This window comes from Glycine max, chromosome 7 (genome assembly GCF_000004515.6).
Source record: "Glycine max cultivar Williams 82 chromosome 7, Glycine_max_v4.0, whole genome shotgun sequence".
In the NCBI taxonomy this organism is placed as follows: domain Eukaryota; kingdom Viridiplantae; phylum Streptophyta; class Magnoliopsida; order Fabales; family Fabaceae; genus Glycine; species Glycine max.
Genome location: NC_038243.2, coordinates 36,355,162 through 36,379,683, shown reverse-complemented (window position 1 = coordinate 36,379,683; position 24,522 = coordinate 36,355,162). Strand labels below are relative to the sequence as shown.

Below are 24,522 nucleotides of genomic sequence, written 5' to 3'. Positions count from 1 at the left end.
CATTAATTTTGATTTAAAAAAATAATGTCTATGCATTATGTAAAACAGTTTTATATAATTATTTTATTATAAATCATCATTTAAATCATTTTAAAATAATAATTATTTTAAAAATTATATATGATGAGATCTGTATAAAAAAAATTTATACTATCAATACATAAATATTTTTCTAATAAAAAAACAACAATGCTAAATTATAATAAAATTAATAAAATATAAAATTAATTATAATTTTAATCATTAACCTTTTTAATTAATAATAATTATTAAACTTTATCTCTAAAGTTAATTCCTCTCAGTTTAAACAAGTCCATGTTCTAAGGTGCAATGAAAGTATTCGATATTGATTTTTATAAATTAAAATATGTTTGTTAATTGTTATGTCCGTCACTCCAAATTTTGTAAAATAATTAATAGTAGAATAACGAAATTACACGTGATATTTTCTTTTTAAACTGAAAGAAAATTGTATAAAATATTTTTCATATATTTTCGTTATCAGTCTATATAAATCAATACCACGTCACACTTCTATTATTTTCTCATTGATTATTGAACGACACTTGTGAATAGAGAACTTATTTTTATAATTAGAAATTATAATTACTAAACTTAAGGATTAAAAGTTAGAATAATACAGACAAAAATCCCTCATAAATGTGTAGATTAAAAATGTAATTTAGCATTTAAGTTATCCATCTTTCAACTTTCAAGTCGTTTCTTCGTCCTTAAGACTACTTTTCATTGTTGTTTCCTATTGCATTAGATTCCATTCTCTTTTTAGTTCCTCTGTCTTTGAAGGTTTCCAAGATTATTCAAGTGGTTGAGTCATTATTTGTCTGCATATGGCAACAAAAATTACTCATAGACAATGTTTCCCTCGCAAGCAGATCGCATGCGCTGGTAGTAGCATGCATCTCTGATGCATCTCAGCTTAGAACTACTGCTAATTCTCTTTAACTAGAAATTCCTACTGTGACTTAAATTATCCAAAACTCCAGTAACCAGTAACAATAAATCAACATAATTATTCGACAAAATGCAGCTTTACAAAAACATTCACAATTGTTCAGTTCGAGATAATCTCAAGGTATACATGGATATCGATTTTCACCTGCGGTGACATTGCACTTAAAAACTGAACACGAAATGGAGAAATAAAAAGGAACAAAACGGTAAAGCAAAAATTTCTATTATTTACAGTGAAAAGAACAATCCATAAAAATCTTCTGTGTGTTGCTATATATGCTACTGCTCTCTACATCCTACAAAGATGTGAGATTAAACTAAAATTTCCATGTCAAAGAATGAACATCTCATTCTAAACATATAAACATTTCTTCATATAATCTTAATGTCAAAAGTCAATAGCAACCTTGTTACCACTTCCAATCCCTTGCTAGAAATGTTCTGTTTCTGTTTCGTCAGCAGTCACCGGAAAGAAACTCAAGATGACATCTGCCCCCAGGTCAAAAAATCACCAATCCAAAAAATGTAGATTATATCTGTAAATATGTACGTCTAATCACATCATGAACAAATATTTTAAATCATCCACAGTGAGGCGAGTCTGACGATCACCAGTTCCATCCTCCCCAAATGCAGATGCAACCATCATTCTCTTCTTTTGCTGCAAGAACATGTAAGATTTTCTTGCATAAGCAATCACACTACATTTTACATTTTTTTTATAACGAAGTACTCTAAATGTGTTGCAACGAAATTTTCAGTAGAAAGAGTGTGCTAGCGAACTAGCATTTTAAGGCTAGTAAATCAAAACATTTTAACCAAAACAGTTCAGATAGCACGCCACCTAACTCAAAAGATATGCCCAGATAGAGCAGCTCCAACTAAGGTTCGTTGTTATGCAAAAGACCCGCACACATTATTCAGCCCATACAATTCATTACACAGAAATAATATATTTTAAGCCAAAATTTAAAAAATCTTTGTGTTAACTGATAGTGATACAAGCATATTCATATAGAAGTGCAGATGTCATTGACTGTTCAGAAGCATTCTAATCTCATTATGTCACTTAGGTGCTAACTAGAACAATATAACTCACATCTCCTAGAACACAATGTAATATGATTAAAAGCAACTTTATATGGCACAAAAAATTACCTGCAGAGCTAGAATACGATCTTCAACTGTATCTCTCACAGTTAACCGCAAAACAGTCACAGGACGAGTCTGGCCAATTCGATGTGCTCTATCTATTGCTTGGTCTTCAGTTGTAGGATTCCACCATAAATCTAACATAAGAACATGGCATGCTACTACCAAGTTGAGACCAAGACTGGCAGCTTTCAAAGACATAATTATAACAGTTACCTACAAGACATGTCAAACCTCATCATTCAATGTATCTCGCCACTAATTTTATGGCATGGGAACCAAAAATTCAATCATGATTTTAAGGGATCTGCAATTTTACTAACCTCGGGACAATTGTTAAAATCTTTAACAGCTTTATCTCTTGCAACAACTGACATTGTTCCATCAAGCCTTCTATAATTAATTGAAGAATTCTTGAGACACGCTTCAAGCAAATCTAGCATCCTCGTCCACTGAGAAAACACTATAGCTTTCTCCCCTACAACAGTAACTGAAGCATTAGAGCTTCTATTCTCATCAGACAAATTTTGACTCTCAGGAGAATCTTTTAAGGATTTCCCATTCTTAGCAATGGAGGGGTTCCCAAGGCAATTTTTATCTTCCCTGAAAGTGCTATGCTCAGAAGTACTTTTTGATGTGTAGCACTGTGGCTTACACAATGACTTCAAAACCTCAAGTGCAGCCTTTATTTTTGAAGAATCATATGGCTTACTTTCGGACCAAGGTTCAGCTTCTTCGGCTTCAGGACCAGAGCAACTGGGTGAATTATCACAACCCTGGTCAGAAAGACAACTGTTCAGTGTGGCTTTTGAAAATACCATAGATGTGCTCAGTTGACTTTTGCAATTTGCAGCAGGGCACTGATTGTCATCACCAGAAAGATGTTCACAGATGCATTGGTTACAGAAAACATGGCCACAAACTGAGACAACTGCATCTTCAGGAGGATCCTGTCCAGAAAACAAGTGATGGTAAAGGTAAAACAGAGGAGTCATGGAGGACATACACTTTGCCAATAAATATGGTTGATGAGGATGATACAGGCATACAACAATTATAAAAGTCCTTTACCCTCAAGTAAGCAAGGAGGAAAAAAATAATTCTCAATCATCTTTTCCTATTTTCTGCAAGGGAATAAGAATATAAGAGCAAAGAAAACCTTTTCCATCTCCATCAATTTTTACTCAACTCTTGAGTTAACTTCTTCAGTTACTCTAAAACCCATTCCAAGCACAACCTATGACATTATGACCCTAAGAACTAATATATAATTGCAACTAACCAGTTTCGGCTCAAGCAAACAAATAACAAATACACGCAGATGTACAGTCACACAAATCCAAATTTATAAATACTAAAGGATGGTAAATACATACATTACAAATGCTACAGAGGGCCAAGGAAACCTCTAAACATTTCAGAAGAGAGATTTGTTTTTCCTGAGGAAGCTTCTTTGCCATCTCAACCGAAGATCTCCATAGAGAGTTTGAATTGTATCGCTTGACAAGCAGAGGGTGATCACAAGCTTGTCTAAGGCGCAGAAGCATCAGCAAAATGTTGACATAATTTTGCTTGACAGTTCCAGCATCAGCATATTCCTGACATCACATCACATCACATCATGCACATGTCAATAGTGGACTTCAAATATGGCTTACCAAGAAAATATACTTCCATGAAGTCATGAACAATACTATTATCAAATGCTCCCACTTGATTTGAGTTGGAAAAATTGGTGCAAGTGCTCAATTACATTACAAACAAAATATTATAGAAGTCACATAAGATTCCTTTCTAAAGACAGACCATACCTGAAACTGTGCACGTGAATCAGCCTCTAGTTTGGAATAGAAATCACGTTCCTCCATTGAAAAATCAACTTTTTTCAGCTCTATATACTTAGGCGGCAAGGAAATAATAGGTTCCCCGTCAAGAAGTGTACCTACAGAGAATGATCATCACATGGTTCCAGGGAAATTTCAAGTTAATACAACTGATGATTGCTTAGAGGAATGAGCCCACAAACAATGCAATAGCTAACAAGACAAGAAAACGAAACCATAAAATGAAAAATTCTCTCATTCAATCCAATGCCTAAAATTTTTATCCATGTAATAAAGCATAGATTACAAAATTGAAGTGATAATCATATTGGAAAGTCAAATGAATTATACTCTATGACTAAGACGACAAACCAAGGAAATAACTAATAATTATAGCCAACTAATTTGGCGATGTGAAATCCATGCATTCAGATAAATTAAATCTAACCTTTCGTTCGGCGTAACATTATTGTCTTCAAGACAGCTTGCAACTTTCTATACCCGTTTGCTGGATTTCTGCTAATTGGGTTCTTAATTCTAGTACAAAATGATGCATGGTCAGAATAAGGGTCATATCTTAGAAATCTGAAGTAACTGTAGAGATCATCAATTGCATTCTGGATAGGAGTCCCTGACAAACACCATCTTCGCTTAGCACGAAGACCCCAACAGGCCCTTGCAACTTGAGTTTTGTGATTCTTTATACTCTGGGCCTCATCCAGGACAACCCTAAACCATGACACCTTTGCAAGTGGCCGAGCAACAGCTTCAAGATTTGTGCCATCCAATTTCTTCTTGCCACTTTTACTAGAATTAGAAGGGCTTTTTCTTTTCCTACTTGGTGTAGCATGATCTTCAAAAATTTCCTTTTCCTCGTCATCTTTGTCAGCTGGAGGCTGCTTAGGGACCTCCATGCTGACAATGGAATAAGTTGTTAGGACAACATCATGCTTGGCCACCTCATAAGGATCTTTTGTTCGATTGCTTCCATGGTATACTAGCACAGAGAGAGTTGCCTGACCATTTACCTTGCTACGCAACTCCTCAGCCCATTGACGCAGGACACTAGTCGGGCAAACAATAAGGGTCCCAGCAGATGGCCTTCCCTTTGCTTGCTTCAACAAATTCATTGGATATCCACTTGGCTTATCCTCACACATATTAGATTCTTCCTTTACTATACCATTCTGAGGAAGCATGTCATCATCCACATCCAGAGTTTCCAATTCACTTTTTCGGGCAGTGGTGCACCCATTAAGTAATGTAGGTCTTTCCTTTAATATTAATGCAATAGTTGATACTGTTTTTCCAAGTCCCTACAAGAGAAAAGTTTTTAACTCACCAAGGCACAAGAAAATCACATCAACAATTAGTTATAATTAACGCTGCAGGCAACTAACCTGATCGTCTGCAAGAATTCCTCCTGAGCAATTTAAACTTGATGTTTCCTTTTGAATCATCCATGATAAAGCAATTCTCTGACCAGGACAAGTACAATTAGTCAAAATGTTGGATGTCCCAAATATACAGATAAAGCAAGTTATCAGAAAATCTCAGGAAAAATGGGATTGAATATACACAGGATCAGGTCAGCAGTCAGAATTAGACACATGAAAAGTACTTAAGTACACCAAAGTTCTTGTCCCATATAATCCAACAAGGCATTTTTTCCAAACAATATACAAGTATATATGATGATTTTCTTGCCTCAACAATCTTATCCCTGAGAAAAATTGAATTTCTTTTATTATCAGAAGAAATAATTATTGAAACAATCTGTCAAGGAATTGAATAAAAGTAAATGACAGTGAACTTTAGGATAATGGTGCCTTGAGAATTTCACATCTTTAAAGACAAGGAGAGTGTACTCAGGTGTGAGTGTGTGACATAGCATGTATTGACATGACTGATTCATTCATTCATTCAATAATAAAAGTTTTCTATTTATAAAAAAATGGACAAGAAAAGTAACCTGATGTCTTAAAAGAGGAACTGCCAACAATCCTTCTGGTGGACTAACTTCAGACTTTGGCTGAGATAGATCCTACAATGAACCACATAAGAGTTATGTGCAGCGGGAGAAGAATATTCCCATATCTTCCAACAGCAACCAAAGATAAAAACCATAAAATAAAAGCACCAACCTGCAATGCAACTCGTAATATATTTCGTTCATCACATGCCTTCATCCTTGTACTTCCGACCGTACTTCCAACATATCTACAAGATTGAGATATATTAAGGGAATTCCCAATGCCTGCGGGTCGACTCGTCGGAGCAGGATGACTGATGTCTTCAATAATGCAAACATCAGGGTCTTCCTCAACATGGAAATTCTCAGTTCTTCCTTTTGAAAGATGAGAATCAATAAAGTTATGTTGAATCCCTCCTTCTCTCTTAACACAACCAAACTGCTTCTCACTGGTAATTAGTTCTTGGGGATGGAGCCAAGAATTATCTGCAGCTTTTAAATTCAAATTGTCAAAGTTTCCTTGAAAACTAGCAGTTCTGCCAATGCTATCTTGATATTGATTGGATATCCCAGATATAACTGCATAATTATCCTCATTCTGAAAACACTGGTAAGCTTGACACCCTTCAGAAGAAAAAATACCAGGTGTTTGTTTCACCTCTTGGCCTACATTGAACTCGGCATCATCACGGTGAAAATTGTTCTGGTAATGGTCTCCATATGACATGTATGAAGCACAAGCTGAAAGAGACAGTGATGACATGTCATCAAAATTACCAGAATGAAATGATGGATAACCATTATCAGCTAACATAAGTTGACTATCCTGAAAAGGCATCCACCCAGTAGTGCTTGAAGGCATGCCATTACTCATATATGCAATATCAGCATTTAACTCCACATTTTCAGCCTTAATGTTATTCATCATTTCTTCATATGGCCACAATTGAGAATTAATAGCATTAGGCACAAAACCAAGAGAAGAGTCAGCAACAAAGGGTCCATCATGTGTTCCCTGGTAACAGTTTGGAGATACATGGTAGTCAATGAAATCACTGGAAACATGGGAACCTTGACCAACACTAGAATCAGTTGAAGTTGTGACATGCAAAGATCTATCAGCATCCATAAATGATGCTTCAAAAGATGTACACGAGTCATTTTCCTGTTGCCCAGAAACTCCTGCAATGATGTCTTCAACATAACCTTCAATATTTACATCATCATTGTCAACAATAGAACTGAGTGAAGCATCTGCAAGTAGAAAATAGAATCAGATTGTTGCCCAAGTTTCAGATATACAATGATCTAAAGTGAAATTTTGAGAGTATTCACAATGATAGCCTAGTGAAGATTTCACATACGTTCAGATTCAACATCCTCTCTCACATGCTTGAATTGGCTCTCATTTTCACCAATCCACATACTCAGATTCAAATTATCTCCACAAATTGATATATTGTTTGACTGTGCCTCAGGGAAACTTGTTTCTACACTATATGCAGGTATCTCATGTTTAGAAACTTGGGTCCTTTCTGTGCGAAAAACCTCATCACTTTCACCTGGAGAAAATGAATCACTGAAATTACCAGGAAAAGCATTTGGGGAAGAGCAAGCCCGAGATTGAGGTCCCTGGTTTTCACGTTCACAATCAAGCATAGAATTAGCTGCAGAATCAGATACACCAACTGAACCTCTGACCCCGAAATCTGACACATCTGAGCAGAATGGAGAACAGCTCGTGACTGAATTTGCAAAGCCCAACTTAGAAAGATATGGTTCTTCTAACACTTGAGACCCTAAAGAATATGCAAAGGAATCATTCCAAATCAAGACATTAATCTCAGCAATTTCATATTACATCCATGATTCAGAATTAACTCAAGAACCAAGATGTCCATTTCTCATCATTGACAGACCAATTGCAGCCAACAAGTATAAGAAGTAATATTACAGGAAAAACCACAGAAATTTACATACCATTTTGTATCTGAAAAGTGTCATGAATGCCAGATTCACTAGGTGAAACATTTTTTGATGAAGAATCCTCGGGACTATTCTGCTAGGACATAAAATAAAAAGGTATAAAGATAATATCAAGCATATAAAGTCAGGGCAATTGGAAAAACTAGTACCAAAGCATAAAATGATACTGAAAAGAGCTAAAATCACAGGATTGGATTTAAAATAAGACAATCCTTTCAATTTTGATTTCAAATAAAAAATATTTTTGAAATAAAAAATGGGCCCAATTATTTTTCTCTGAATAACATAAAGTGATAGATGATACAGCTTCCCAAACTCTAAGCAGAACACCAAACTTCTATCTTCATTGGAACTGAAACACAACCCCACTCATCAATATGAAAATAACAACAAACATCAACAACAAATCCTTATCTTACTAGTTGAGGTTGGCTACAAGGATCACATGATGCCGTCTGCAAAAATAAATTTGGCAGCAGGGCAAAATAGTTATAAAACCAATATCCTTCATTGATTTAGTAAGCAATTCAAAAAAAAAATGAAAGATGTAAAAAATTTACAACATTTTCTCTTCCTAACAGCCCAATATTAAAGAAATATACCCTGATATCCAAAATGTTGAACCTGACAGAATAACACATACATGACCGAGGTCCAAGACATTATAACACATTTTCACTTGCAACCATAATTACATGGATTAGTTATCATTTTTAAAATATAAAAAAATGGTTTTAGACATGGAGGTTACTCAGGACCTTCACACTTTAAGTGGAACTAAGTGACACTAGATTGACACGTCACTGGCATTTCCCAGGTCCAGTGACTATGGGTATAACATACAGAATCGATGAGCTTCAAAACTAAATAAATAACTTGTGCCAACATTTTTTCCCAAAAAATCACTTCAAATCTGCCTAGTGGTAAACACACTCCATGTCCTTGCATGAAAATTTCCCTTTTTTTTCTTTCACAAAAATCATTCCAAGGTCACACACACCGCATCCTTCATTGAGTTATACCAATCAGCAAAAGATAACCTTCGTGCTGACATGTTTGGATCCTATTCCTACCAACCTCTTCAATCCAAGTATATAATTTTGCACTGTTAATAACCTTGCAATGAATTTCTTAATTTAGATGAACTAGACAATAAATAATCAAAATACAGTAGCAAATTAAACAATAGTTATCTAAGTAAAATTAATTATTAGTGGTAAAAAAAAAAGAACTGGCCTTCGGATTCTGTGCAGATTACATCTTCAGCTCAAAAAAAGTAAAACAAATAAATAAATTTGAAAAAAGAAAAAAAGGAAAAAAAATTAGCGTTGCCACTGCACAGAAGCTTCAATTCTTCTATCACAAGATACTTCATTCGGCATATGTTCAATAACTGATTCGGTTTTCAGAGAAACCTTACACAGTGACAGCATTCGGAATTTGAGTCTCTGTTTTTGGCAAAGAAGAAACCCTACCTCCTGAAAGTAACAATCATCGTCTTCATCAAGAACCTTCTGGACGGTCTGAATATCTATATAAAACATGTCGTCGTCTTCGTCGGCATTACCAGAGAACAGTTCCGAAAGGTCCACGTCAGCATCCGCCATCACAACAACACCACCAAAAACAGAAACCCTAAACGCAGTTTCTTAAGCTGATACACTTCCGCAGAAACAAAAACTCTTGCTCCGAATTCAGAACCACTTCATCGAATCGCATCGCGGAGAAATCAGAGAGTGTGTGAGGAACCGACGAAAATTGCGGAGTCAGCGATGGTTTATGAGTTTCTGCGTTTCTTCGAAGGCTCGACTTTTCGTCCCAATTTAGAGTCAAAAAAGCCAGAAGCGAATCAAAAAGATTAAAAAAAAATTGTAGAGAGAGAGAGAGAGTGTGGTTGAACGTGAAGAACGCGGTGTGCGCAGTTTAAATACGATTTGGGTTCGTAACGGAAGGGTGCGCAGGTTAAGAAGTCGTGAGCCGCGCCTTATCATTGGTCTGTTCCCCCACCTTGTTCTTCTATTTCGCTTACGATGTTTTTCACACTGCTAGTTCACTATTGTTGACCAGTAATAAACAGCCAGATTCCCTCACGCGATCCATGCGCGCGTGCGTTCTTCTCTCCAAATTTAATACAGGATAAACGGTGACTTTCATCCTAATGCTCAGTTTGAAGGAGATTATGAAAATAAAAGAAAAATATTTAAAGGAAACAAATAGAAAACTAAACCATCAAAAGATTTGGAAAGGACGTAATATCCATTAAGGAACTAAGTATTAAGACTAAAATAGAAAGTTTTTTACTGGGATGTATAAAATTGTATTTTTCATGAAATTTCTTTTGTATTTTTCTATGATTTTGATACTAAAAAAAATATCATTCGTTAATCCTGTGCTCTTATAGTCTTATTAGTAAGATTCTTATTTGAATTAAAGTTTAGTATAAGAGGTGTGAAGTCTATTAGAATTTATATTATTTTTTTTCTCTATTTTTCTTCTTTTTGCTCTTTATTTCCCTACCAAACATATTGTAAAAATGTAATATAACAACAATTTAATCCTTTTAAAATCAAATTGATATATAAATTTCACAACTTAATATTAAATTAATATTTAAAATTATAGCTTACATTAAAATTTAATGACAACAAAATAGTCAAACTTTATTGCAAAATGTAATTATCATAATTTTTATACATTTAGAAATTAAATCAAATTTTTATTCAATTAAGAACTAAATTTTTATTGTTCTACACTTTCATGTTATCATTTAGCCTTGAAACAAAACTATTTGTTCTCTATTTTTTAGATGTTTTTTTGTTATATTCGATAAAATATTTTAGCTAATTTCTAGTGTTTTTTACTAGCTGAAAATATTATTTGATTATTTGATAGATAAACTCTTTTTAGTAACTTCTTAGTAATTTTTATATTTTTTGAAACATTACTTGAAGTAATATTTTTTAAAACTCTAACTTATAGTTTCTAGTTTTTATATTTTATTTTATTTTTATCCTCAATATATTTATTCAATTTCATAGATAACCTTTGTAAATAAATCATGAATTTTATTATTTTCTAACTATGTTCACCAAAACTAGTTAAAAAAACTACTTGAAATGTTAGGTAAAACTAGCCAGCCAGTTGAAAAATATAAAATGATAGAAAAATAATAAAATTATAATTTATTTAAAGGAAGCTAATACCTAGAAGTTGAAAAATTAATTTATTTAATGATAAGTATTAGGTAAAACTAACCATTGAAGTAGTTGAAAAATATAAAATGATAAAAAAAAATAAAGTTACGATTTATTTAAAAAAGATAATAAGAAAATTTAATAAATATATTGAAGATAAAAATAAGAAAAATAAAAAAATTAGAAACTAATGTTTAAAAAAAATATTTATCAATAACCAAATAAATTTTTTAGTTTATAAAAAAAGTAAAAATTAGTTGAAATTCCTTTTCAAACATAATTATATAATTTAATAAGTTAACTTTTTATTTATCAAGTTTTAATTTTCAATTATCAATTAGCCTATGTTGATTTTAAGCTTGCATTTACTTGTTAATTTTGAGATGAGGCAAGCTAGGTGAAATTGTGAAACGATGGGGATTAAGGAAATGGGTGAGTTGGAATTGATGAGGAGTGTTTTAGGTGCAGAAGTTAGCTACCAATCAAAAAGGAAAAGTAGTGTTTGGACAAGTCGGTGGTGGTGGTGTGGACCCTACCACCGTTTTATAAATTTTATATTTGGATAAATGTTTTGCCCTTGCGTGGCTGCTTCGTCGGATTAGCACCTTTTCTTTTCTGTAATTTCGCCTTCTGTGTATATCCAAAAGACGTTACAAAGCAAAACTTCAATTATCTTTGAATTGTTCACGTAAACGGCTAAAGATAAAAACGTTACGATTATATCTATTGAAGAATATTCTCTCTTTTTTTACTTTTATTTTTTCTGATTTGGAGTTTTTTTTTTCTGCTACCCTCCGTTTGACAGAGAGAATAAAAATAAAAATAAAAAAATATTTTAAACTAAAATAAATGGTCTATATAATTTACCCTTTTTTCCCTATCCATCCTAACTCCTTGCTATCAACTAAAGCACTAATATATGAAATTGATCTAACTGTGAAGTTTTGAATAGCTTATATACGATTTAAATTTACATTTCATTAACTTATTTTACAGTAAAAGGATTTTGTATTTTATTGAACAAAAGCTACCATCAACAATATTCAACAAAGAATATTCAAGAAAGAAAAAATCAACTACCGTCACCAATCATGTAATCAACGATGAAAATTGTCAACAATATTTTCAGTTGATAAAATAGTATATGTAATGATAGTGAATTTTCACATTATCATTTAATTATAAATTAGTATGTTAAGTTTTATAATAACTACTTTAAAAAATATATTTATTGTAATTTTTAATTGATTGATTAATGGAAAATAAAACTATTACAATTCATATAAACTAAACTTTTTTCCGTTAGTTGGGCTTCTTTTATTTATTTCTTTTGTACAACATTTTGCATTGGGTTTGTTGCCTTTTATGCATAGCTATGTTTCTCTTCGATCTACCTTCCGATAATTGTATAATTTGTAACTAGTGCGTTTTTTATTATTCTAGACCGGAAGTTTTGATTTGAAACTGTTAAATTGATTTCTTGTATTTGCTTCTGAATTGAACAACCTTGAAAGATTATTCTTGTCCCATGTCAAGTTCCGTCACAACTTCTTCTTCTTCTTTTTTAAGCCTTACAAATTGTGGTGCCCTGGAATTCAAAAATTGACAAAACATTTCAAGAAAAAAAGCAGTTTGTGTCAACATCCAAATTTGTCTCATATGTTCTATTTATCTTCATTTTTCTTTCCTAATAACAAATAATTATTATTTCTAGATTTGGGCCATTTCAGAATTTAAGTCCAATACAAAGGGCCCACACAAAATAAGCAAAAGCATAAAGAAGCAATACCACAAAAGAAAATGTTTGGACCAATAGCCCAAATATCAAGGGTGATGCTAGGTGCACCCAGCATTATTGTTGGTGCACCCAGCATTTTTATAAAATGTCAAAAATGTCCATCTTCTATCTTCTTCCTTGAAAAGCTGGGTGAGCATAAGTAAACTATACGGATCAAGTTGATCCGTATGCTTTACTCATGCTCACCTAGTTTTACAGATCAACATGATCCGTATAACTCATAGGGATCAACTTGATTCGTATGGCTCATACGGATCAACTTGAGTGAAGGATATTTTCGTCCATTCTGTTAAAATACTAGGTGCACCTAGCATCACTCAAATATCAATTGCCTTAAAATTATACAGCCCAAACCTTAATTGATTCCATCTCCATGCGTTATGCATGGGTGATGCTCATAAATCACAAGCCAAATCTTCGTAGATTTCTCTATCAGCCATGCATATATCATGACTCCTCTTAGGTTTGGTTGAAAAAACTTCTCTAAAAGTTACATGTAAGAAGAAAAAAAAGAAAAAAGAAATTAAAATTTTCATGTTAAAATTATCGTATGTACACGTTAATTTGTAGAAACTCTTTCACATTAGTTTCTCATAAAGTTGATTTTTAAATTATGCATAAATTAATACTATGGAGAAGTTTATTTTTTTTTCCTCCTTATTTTCTTCTCCCCATGTACTTCTAAAAAAATTTATTCAAACATACCTTTTATCTTATTACTTTTCCCACTTGCCATTGACAAAAAAATAGAAGCCAACAGCCATTGACAAAAATTTATTCAAACATACCTTTTTCCTCCTTATTTTCTTCTCCCCATGCACTTCCCATATATACATCCAAATGGGTTCCATACCTTGGCCACCATGACCAACACCAAGTTTTCCCTGCACTTTTTTTGGGATGTTTTTCTTTTATCTTCTGGATTGATGATTCCAAAAACTAAATAGGAAGTGCATTTCGAAATGTAATATTATATTTTGAATTGGTTATTTCAAAAGGAAAAAGAGAGTGCAGGAAGTAACTGGAAAGTGCAGAAAAACAAAGCTCATGGAGTTTCGTGGGCTCAATCCCTGGCCCAATTGATGGCCGAGTCTTGAAACTGAAAGGGTTATGTACGGATCTCCATTCGAGACTCAATTTGCATAATTGGTGGCCAAGTTTGTCACACTACTAAAAATATCCTATTTTACGACGCACATTCTACGTCGGTCTTATATAACCCGACGTAGTAGTGCACACGATGGCATTTACGTAAATATATAAGTTTCTTATGTGGTGCATTTCGTATACAACGATGTTTCATTTGAACCCCACCTTTATACCTTTGGTGGAACTTATCTAAGACGGTGCGTTTATAAACACCGTCGTAGAAATAGTCAGATACAAAGACGGTGTTACTCATACACCGTCTTTAATTTTGTACTTTATATACTCATGTTTCGCGGTGATTGAACACTCTCGTGTCCTCCAAAAACCTATAGCGCGTTGTTGCCTGAACTCATCCCACCATCGACTCCGTCGTGCCCACCCTCACATTGCGTTTCCCTGACCTCCGCAAAAGGAACTTGAAGTCGACTCCCTAGCTATTGTTCCCACCACCGCCACGTAGCCGAAGTCGTGCCCTTTGGAGTGGTGTCGCCACCTTGCTAGTGTGAAGGTAAGGATGTTGAAGTTTTTGAGTTCTTGTTTGGTAATATAAATGTGTTATAGTATTAAGGGTTTACTTAAGTAAGACTTTTAAAATGTGATTATCGACTTGTTGAGTTGCCCTAACAATGGCATCGTTGAATATGCCAAAAGGATTTGAAGGCCAAAGGGTTTACTTAAGTCAGAGTACTAAGGAAGTTTATGTTCTTGGTTGTTTTGGTTTCGCGTTTTTCGTATCTGGATTGGTGCACTTCGAGCATAGCTTGTTGGATTTATTACATATGCATTTGTGGTTTGGATTATTTTCCTCCATTATTAGATATGCATAACCTGTTGCATTCAAATGACAAAAGGAATCTACGTTACTGTACTAGTTTTCTTCTTCACACTGATTAAGGGTTATTATTATAATTATAAAAATGCACAAGTGGTTGGATACAATTTTCGTCTTGCCCCATCTGAACTATTTCTTGATACATGAATGACACTGTTCAATAATGTATTTTTTTTATTTGCGTTGTGTACTTTTTTGTTTTGATGAATAGTATGAGACTTATGGTTAAGCTTCAAGTGAAACTAAGAGTCCAAGAACTACTATTCGAGTTGGATAATTATTTGGACTAGGTTTTGGAAAAGTCTAAAAGAAATGCTCTTGGCTCATGGCTGGAATAGAACTATCCCCACATTTGTAATAATATCTGGTTCCAGCTTGAACACGTACATGAAGAAAGAAATATGTCTGAGCTTAGTCCTAACAAATTAGAGTCATTAATTGTAGTTATTATTCAATTGATACCATTCTTTTTGTTTTCATATAGTGACTCAAAATTTATTTTTAACATATCATCATAAAAATCTTATACTTTGTAGCTTCATAAATTTAAAGAAAATAAATAGTAATGTGCTTAACAACAAACAATTAAATATTGTTATATGATTAGGGATATGATTAGAAGAGTAATAAATCAGAAATTTGAAACTGCAGTGAACAAAGTTATCTCTGGGTTTGAATTAATTTTGTTACATTTTTCAGAGGAACTTAGATCAATTGGAAGAGTTACTCAAGAAGGTTAAATTGAAGGTAATTGAGATAATCTTTTGTTCTTGTTTGTTTATTATATACCTAAATTTAGGTTCAAGACTAGTTATTCAACATGTGGATTATCTACCACAAAATTGTTCTAATAAGTGATTTTATCATTTGAGCAGATGATATATTATCATTTGACCTTGCTTTTGCTTTGATTCTGCTCCTAAAGTTCACTAGCAGCAAAATGACTAGCAGCACAAGCATTGAAGAGGTGTGTTTCCTCCTTGTTTGTGGATTGATGAACTATAAGTTAATACATTATACTCAAATGTTCTACTTCTAAAATTTGATCAACTAGGCTTACATGAATTGTTGAATTGATCAGCTAGGCATACATTATATCAACTGTTAGTGTCCCTTTTTCAGTCTAATAATATTTTGGTTTATATTATCATTTTTATGAAGCTATCTGTTTTATATGGTATTGGTACAGAGATTGCAGGGATGCCAAGGGAAGGCGACCAGGGGATGAAAATTATGATTAAAGAGAGTTCTTGAGGAGTTTGTCAGATGCTCAGGTAATTACTGCTAAAGTAATTGGGTGAAATTCTCAAATTTTGAATGTTGCATGCAATTAATATCGTCATTTGATGAAATGCAGAATCTTCCTGACTGGTTTAGTGCATGTTTCATTGATTGCATTCCATTAAAATTATTATTAATCAAGAGGATTCTTGCTTAATTGAATTCAGTGTTGAGCGTGCTGCATTTGTCTTATGTAGTAGTTCATTCATTTATTTAATTTTAGTTGACAACTTGTGAAATGGTCATATCAAAATATAACCTATGAAAGAGGATAATCTTGTCAGCTAATTGTTGAGTGCTTTATTTTATTGTTTTGTCTTTTATGTTGCATTTGATGACTTTGTTTCTTTTCTTGTAGGGAAGTGGAAGATTTTGCACAAAGGTTAAATTCTGATTGGCCTGAAAGGATGCAAATTTTATCTTTGGGCCAAGACAGAAGACTAGTAACAATTTCTATGAATAGCAATGGTTCAACGCAGCTGTATACAGGTATGTTCTATCTATCTTCTCAATATTCGCGGTGAACCCTACTTGCTGCCTTGTTTTCTATCAGAAGCATCATTAAATTTTGGTCAGAGTCTGTTAGTTCTAAGATATGATTATGGACTGAGGGCTAGACTAGCAGTAACGGAATTATTGCACATGTTAATTATTTTCAAGGACGTGTTATTTCATAGGGCTTGATCATTGGGTCTGCTTTTGGTCCCTGCCCTCCCTCTCGTTGTTATTACTATTTATATGTATATCAAATACTGGCAAGTTCTGAATTTCAAAATGATTTTAATTGGTTACTGATAATTTAGAAGGGCTGGGTTGAGGGTGGACTTGCAACTTAGGTTTTAATCATGAATGATGTCTCTATCGTTCAGCATATAATGTATGCTACATATAGGTTTTGATAAAAGGTAGTGCAGCAGTGGCAGATAATTCAATTTCCAAGGTGAGTGGAAGTTAAAGTCATCTGAAAGGATGGCAGCTTAGGGTTTGCTGTTGCCTGAATCTTGGAAATGTGAACACCATGTGAGTAATATTTGTTTGTTCCTTATCACTGATAACCAAAGTGTAGCTTTGTTTTTGAAATTTGAATGGTATAACCCAAGTTTTGTGAGCAGGGGAACTACTTCAATGACGGTCCTTATCAAAACCCGTCTTTATAGGTTTATACGCCAACAGCGACGGGTGCGTGGACCACCGTCGTTGAAACTTCAAAGAACAACGACGGTGTACTCACCACTGACGTTGCCATACTGTCAAACAACGACGGGTGAACCCGCCACCGATGTTGAAATGGAAACCCAACAAATACGGGTGTTAGGCGTACCCGACGTTGAAATGGACCACAACAACGACGGGTCTTTGCGTACCCAACGTTGAAATGGACCCCAACAACGACGGGTTCTTCAACATGTGCGTCGTCGAATCATTTTTTATAACGTCTATTGTTATATAGGCACTGACGTTGTATTCTGACATTACAAAGACGGGTCCTTGAATGACCGATGTCGTTGTTGTCGACATACAACGACATCTGGAACAAAGATGGTGTGGGACCCGTCGTAGATACCTGTTTTCAACCGATGTAGAAGCTCCTTTTTGTAGTTGTGTCACCGTGAAAGGTTTCTTGATTAAGATGAATCACCTAATTTGGCTGATGTAGGCATCCAAGTTGTACAAACAGAACAATGCTCAGTTGCAACTTAAGAACCAATCAATAGTTAGAGGTTTTGCAAAAGAAACAAAAAAAATCTAGAAACACACCTCTTACACTTTCTCTCATTGGTTATAGTTGAATGCAAATAATAATATTTTATGAGTTTCATATGATTTTTTGTCCTAATTTTATAATTTTTAATAAATTTTAACAATATATATGAAAAAACATGTTTGAAAATGTGTTCCTAAAACTCCTCGAAAAAAAAAGACTTAAAGTCAGAGAGTGAGTAGTTTTGTAGCTTTTGGTAATGTTGTATAATTAAACCTAGAGTTTAACTGCTTTTTTTAAAATAAAATAAAAAGTAGACTTCTACTTAGCTAATTTCTAATACAAATTTTTATTATGTAAATTTTTTTATCAATTTTTATTATGTAAATTATTAATATGTAACTCTAATTCTAACTATTAATGAATATATTATAAATTAGAAAATATAATTTGGAGAGTGAAATTTTCACTCTTTTCACTCGTTCAATTTTCTTTGAATGTACATTTTATTTTATATGTTACCTTCGTAATTAATATGATTTGTATATTAAAAATACTTATATAAAATAAACACTTATATCATGCAATACATAAACTATAATACCAGCTAGTCAGAAAATGATACTAAAACCACAAAAAATATTACACATAAGTTTATTCATTATCAAAATAAAAGACTACTCGGCTCAGGTGTATGACAAGCAAGCAAAAGGATGGGACCTTGTGGCAATTGGATGTATCAACTAATCATATTGCAGCAATATGCTTCTAATCTTAGGATATACATATTGCTTGAATGCATGCATGGAAGGGGCATGTTGAGACATATGGTGACAAGCTTTGGAATGAAGTTGATGATGGATCACATAACCAAGCCCTTTTCCACAATGGAGACCAACTGTGATCACTGGATTCCCAACCAACGACTCTACCTAACTATGGCACCAATTGAGACTCAATTATTTCCCTTGGCAGGTTTCAGGGTTTGTGATGATCAAGGGGTAGGAAAGAACAATATAATGTCCCTTGTACACATTTTTGACACATCAGCGACAAGAATTGCGTGGAAAAGCTTTGAGCCAATGAAAGTAATTTGAGGGTGAGAATGAACTTAATTTATTTGTAACCTTTGTCAATGGTGTGAGATTGTTCCAGCTTAATTAAATAGTTTTAAATTCAAGTTAAATGCTAAGAGAAAGTGTTTTGTCGCTCATAATAGTCATGCATGGTTCAAACAAGATTATCTTCAGCAAAAAAATACTTTGTGCCTACACAAAAAAAGAATCGTAACCATTGCTGTGTTGTGCAACTCTTGTCATGCATGCATGTGCTTTAAAAAAGAAAAGCAGAAAGGCAGAAAATAAAAAAGACAAGGAGAAGGAACTAAGGGGAAACGCGTGGAGTCATCTTTATGCCTAACTCGTAGACAACAAGTTATAATCAATGCGTGACTTTTGGCTAATTTTATTATGCATTTTGCAAGGCAAGCTGTCTTTGGTTGGATTTATGCATGATTATGGCCACGTGACTTTCGCCTGGTTTGTCACCTCTTAAGAAAAAAATCTTGTGTAAAGTTTTTGGATTTGTTGGAATGTTATGTTTTAGAATTTTGATATTAATTAATAACTGAATATAGGGCTTTTAAGATGCTTAGGATTATTTCAGATTTTTAAATTGCGTTCAGCAACATCATTTCTATCCTAATGGGTTTGAATTATCATTATCATTGGCTACTCATTTAGCCATCATTTTAAGGACAAGTTAGAAAGAACCGGGGGAGGAATCGATGATTGAGACTACTAAGTTTAACCCATATTAGAAATGAACTAATGTTTCAACTTCCAGATCATTGGTTATCAATCACTAGACCATGTTTCTAGGCACAATATAATCTTCCCCAGAGCACTTTTCAAAACTCCATGTGCATCAGTGTTGGCAATGCATTCTGGATTTCAGACATATGTGTAGAAGAATATATTCTTCTATATTAGATTTTCATGATGAAAGGAGAGTTTGGTCCCATTTGAAAAGACTTATGAGCAGCTTATTTAAATTTATCTTTTACTATAAATGTTTGTGAGAGTGTTTAGAAGAACTTATAAAAATGTCTTAACAGTAGTTTATAAGATCTTTTGAGCTTATTTTAATAACTTGATCAATATAGCTTATTGATAACAACTTATGCAGGATTTTTAAAAATGTCCTGGTTCGAATCCTTACACTCCTAATATTGAGCATTTTTTTTCACTTTCATTTATCGTGATTATAGTCTCTATTATCATCAAAGTACTAGATTATTTATGTCGTATTTGGTAAATTTTGAACATAAGAGCAGTAATCTCTCGCTAATTCCTCACAAACTATATCCCTCGCCACTCTCTAGCTATTCCCCTACAAACTATCCCCCCTCCCTAATTCGATTCCTTTCTATTCCATTTGTGTTCATAACTAAATCAATGTCAATTTATGTTATCAAACTGAGTCTAAAAAGAATAAAAATAGTAACATTAACTGTCAAGAAGGAATGGTATATCTTTAAGTCAAATATTAGTGCAATATGAATGAATACGTTAGAAATTTATAATGAACATTTATTTACTTCAACATTTAAACAGATACAATGGAGTGGAGAAATAGATCCAGTAAAACAAAATTATTATATTTGTTAGTTTAGCTGGTCCCTCAGTTGCAATTTTATCCATGTTCATTACATTTTTTTTCGTACATTTTGCTCTTTCTGAGTTTGTATAATTACATATACTGCTTGTATCAGAATTATTAATGCAATTTGATTTGTTCATGATATCATGATAAGAAATGGACTTGGAGATGTTTTTCCAACTTTTGGTTGGGCCCAAAGCTAAATGCTGCTATTTTAGGTGATTTCACGAGATGGCACTTGCTTCTACAATGTCTCAAATCATTAATCACAAAAATTAGCTCTTTCTAGAGAATCATACTTTGCTATTTATGTTTGACATTTGTTTTCTACTTTTTTATTAAACGTTAGTATATTTTTGGTACATTATCAAACGTTAGTATTATGACCATTTAAACACTGTTCAAGGTAAGGTAAATAAATATTTCAGTCAAAAAAAGGTATGGTAAATATTATGAAGTAAATTACTTTTTCTTTTGTTGAGTGTTTATGACACTGTCCCACTAACTGTGCCATAAGTGGAAAGATTCTAATTGTCTGGTCTTAAAGCTCTGGGCAAAGTGAGCAAACACCACAGCCACGGGCATGTCTTTGACGACAAGCCCATAATATGGCCCATCTGTCATGTGGGCCCAAGTCATGTATTATGGGCTCCACCCACTGCTTGTTGTAGGCATGAACACGAACTCTAGAAACCCACACATGGAGGCCCTCTATGTTTTAAAGTGTAAACCCCAAAAAGGTGCAAAAGCCCAACCCCATTGAAAGGCTTTCCTTCAGCTTTCCTCATCTATCACAAGTAGTTAGGACTCGCTCTTTATGTAGTTTAATGGGGAAAAAAAGTAAAAAAATAAACATAATGAAGATATCAAGTTTTTACTATTTCTTGAGTGGATTGAAAAGAATGTTATAAAAAAAGATAAAATTGTAAATTTAATCCTCCAATAACTCTTAATTTATGATTTTAGTTCTCTCTTTTTTTCTTACTACTTTGATCTCTTATTTTTTTTAAATTATAATTTTGATTCAACCTTCAATTTTGAATAATTTAGTTTTGTATATTTAATTAATTAAAAATAATTATGATTCTTAAGTGAATATGTTGTGTTTAGAGTTCAATTGGGTCAAAATAAAAGAAAAAAAAATTTATACAAAATTGAAAATTTGATCAAAATTATAGATTTTTTAAAATAAGGGGATCAAAATCGTAGAAGAAAAAAAGAAAAAGCAAAATCACAAATTAAGAATTGTTGAAGAACTAAATTACAATCTAGTTAAAAAATGAAATATTTTTTAAGCTTTCATAACAACTCTCCCTCATAAGAGAAAGTAAGAAAAAAAATTCAGTAAAAAATAAGTTTCTTCAACAAACATATAATTACAAAGAGTATATTTGATTGTTCATCCAATTTTTTTTAGTGATATAAAGACATTCAAATGATTTGTCTTCGTCCAATCAAGTTTTTTTCATATGCAAGAGTCAACATTCAAACTCCTGAATGATGACCACTTGAGTAAGAAATACAAAAGCTCGTCATTGTTAGATACTGGACAATCCATCATTAGATGACCTAAACATCTCTTACGATTTTGATGAAAATAACAATATAAATTTATGTTAACTACTTTGTTGCGTGTAAAACCAACAGAATTGATGACTGAAAATGACACCAGAAGAGATCTATCCACAAATGGATAAGTCACCTACTAGAAGCATGAAACACTCGTCCAATGCATCCAAATAGCGAGTGGAGCACACATTTATTTGAATTATATATTTATTCCACCTTATATGATCTTATTTTTAAAAGGAACATATGTATGAAATCATCTTTCATTTCCTTTTATTTGATTAACAGTCATATAGAGATATGAATGACAGAAATGGAAAATTTTGATCATATTAGACAGGAACGTGCAACATCCGCTTAATTTGGGAAATAAGGATCAATCAGCACAACAGTCAAAACATTCATTCCCAAGATCTTCTCCAAAATTGCAAGTGTCTCTTTACCTATAAATACAACATCAAGGATTAAAGAACATTGATGAACGTACATAGAAAGAAAGAGAGTTGTGATTTAAGAAATAAGAGAAAAAGAAAAAACAATAGTTGAGAAACACATTGAGCCTAAAAAAGTTTATCCTTTATGTATACAAAGTGTTAGTGAGAGATAAAAGTAGTATTGTAAATCCACTCTGAGTGTTGTAAATGAATCTTGATTCTACCTCAAACTTTTATTTCTAAAAGTCAAGAGTGTTTTGGTGACAAGATAATACTTGAGTGTTCTTAGATTCATATAAGAGTCTAAGGGGTGTGTGAGGAGTGGCTTAGTGAGAAAATAATATTTGGGTGTTCTTTGATTTAAGGAAAGTCTAAGGGATGTGCCAGGAGTGTCATTGAGAATACTTGTAAACCATAAGTGATAAGAAAAAATACTTGTTATAATCAAAGTTGATTAGTGGAACCTTTTGTTGCTTAGTAAATGAGAATTAGACGTAGTTCAGATTGAATGAACTAATATAAAGCGAAATATTTTTACTATTCTTTATTAGATTATTAATAGTATTTCACTATCTATCACACCTTGTACACAAATTTTTTTCATTAAAAGATAAGCTTTTAACTTATTGGACAACAGTACACTTCTATCATGAGAGTTTTACAAACTGTTATTTTAACATCTTTCATTTTTAAAAGATCTTATATTTTGACCAACACATTATTCAATCCTTCTAGCATGATTAATGTTATTTCATTAATCACTCAAATCAATTGTTTATTTATTAGTTATTGAAAAATAATATAAGTAAGTTTCAACTTATTAAAAATAAAGTTAATTTTTTATTTGATATAAAAATATTTTTATATGAATTATTTATCTTTTTCACTCATTTATTAATTTAAATAGAGAGAAAATATATATTTTTATTTATATTTATCTAAATAGTATATTTTTTATCCTTTCCCCCCCTCAATTTCGCTCAAGAGTGCATCATCATTCATCAATACCAATCAAAAGCTGTGACAGGTCATGAAAAGAAGAGAAAGCTGGGAAACAAAGTGGGCACTGTTCACGTGAGGCAGGGGCTGAATCCAGCACGAGCGAACCCACACATGCACATCATCTTGCGCAAAGATGTTTGCACGTGCGAGGGGTGGCATGCAGGCGTGAGCCCTTCAACATAAGTGGACAATGATGATGATCTGATGTTGTTGACCCCTCACACTTTGACCACCGTATGGAGCAGGATCAACGGCCAGGATTCTTTTTCAAATCGACCAGAGCCGTTGATATAAGAGACAATCTTATGGTGGATCACATGTTGGGTTGTGGCCTGAAAAGCTGATGTGGTAATGGATACCTGGAAAAAGACTAGAGTAGGGAACCTTGCTTCACAAATCTCACTTGATGTAATTAGGAGTTAGGAGCCAGGTGAGGTCTGTGACTATCTGAGTAGAGAACCAAACAAGCATAATTCCGTGTATATAAATTAAATACATTATTAATATTTTTGGATTTAATTTTTTTTTAATGAGACTCGTTGTAATTAGAACAAGATTCAAGATCAACAAACACTTATAGACGTGCTGATAGATTACTTAACAACAACATTCTCAAATTGATAATAAGAATCAAACACATGTCTTTTTGGGATATGAATTCATTTTTTACTAACTGGACCAACTGTAGTTGATAAAATACATTATTATTTAAAATAGATGAAAGAAATTTGTATATATTTATATATTAAACAACAAACATAAGTATAAATTTTTGTTTTTAAAAGATATATTTTAATACATTTTTATTGGTAATACAAGTATACTAAAAATGACAAAATTGTAAATATGGTTTGTTAAATAGGAAAATGTATTTTAATTATTGATTAAGAAACCACCAGGTGGTTTTTAGTTTTGAATTTTGAAAATTTTAAAAATAACAACTAGTTTTTAGTTTTTAGTTTTAGTTTCAAAAATATTTTAAACCAATTTTTAAA

General features: G+C 32.9%; 1 protein-coding gene across 2 annotated transcripts; it reads right to left on the bottom strand.

Annotated features, from left to right (window-relative positions):
- Positions 1 to 1,202: 1,202 nt before the first annotated feature.
- Positions 1,203 to 9,647, bottom strand: LOC100527790 (uncharacterized). Of its 2 annotated transcripts, NM_001401086.1 has the most exons (12): positions 9,381 to 9,647; positions 7,900 to 7,978; positions 7,284 to 7,718; positions 6,092 to 7,173; positions 5,920 to 5,991; positions 5,348 to 5,425; positions 4,396 to 5,263; positions 3,936 to 4,066; positions 3,501 to 3,722; positions 2,448 to 3,074; positions 2,131 to 2,340; positions 1,203 to 1,633 (listed from the first exon to the last, which is right to left on the bottom strand). In NM_001401086.1, exons 1-12 carry the CDS (start codon positions 9,510 to 9,512, stop codon positions 1,529 to 1,531), a joined length of 4,041 nt encoding a protein of 1,346 aa, NP_001388015.1. In that variant the 5' UTR covers positions 9,513 to 9,647; the 3' UTR covers positions 1,203 to 1,528. The 2 variants fall into 2 exon arrangements, 1 of the variants encoding a protein (NP_001388015.1); NR_174671.1 differs by lacking the exons at positions 1,203 to 1,633; positions 2,131 to 2,340; positions 2,448 to 3,074; ... (6 more) ...; positions 7,284 to 7,718; positions 7,900 to 7,978 and having other exon boundaries at positions 9,086 to 9,647.
- Positions 9,648 to 24,522: the final 14,875 nt, after the last annotated feature.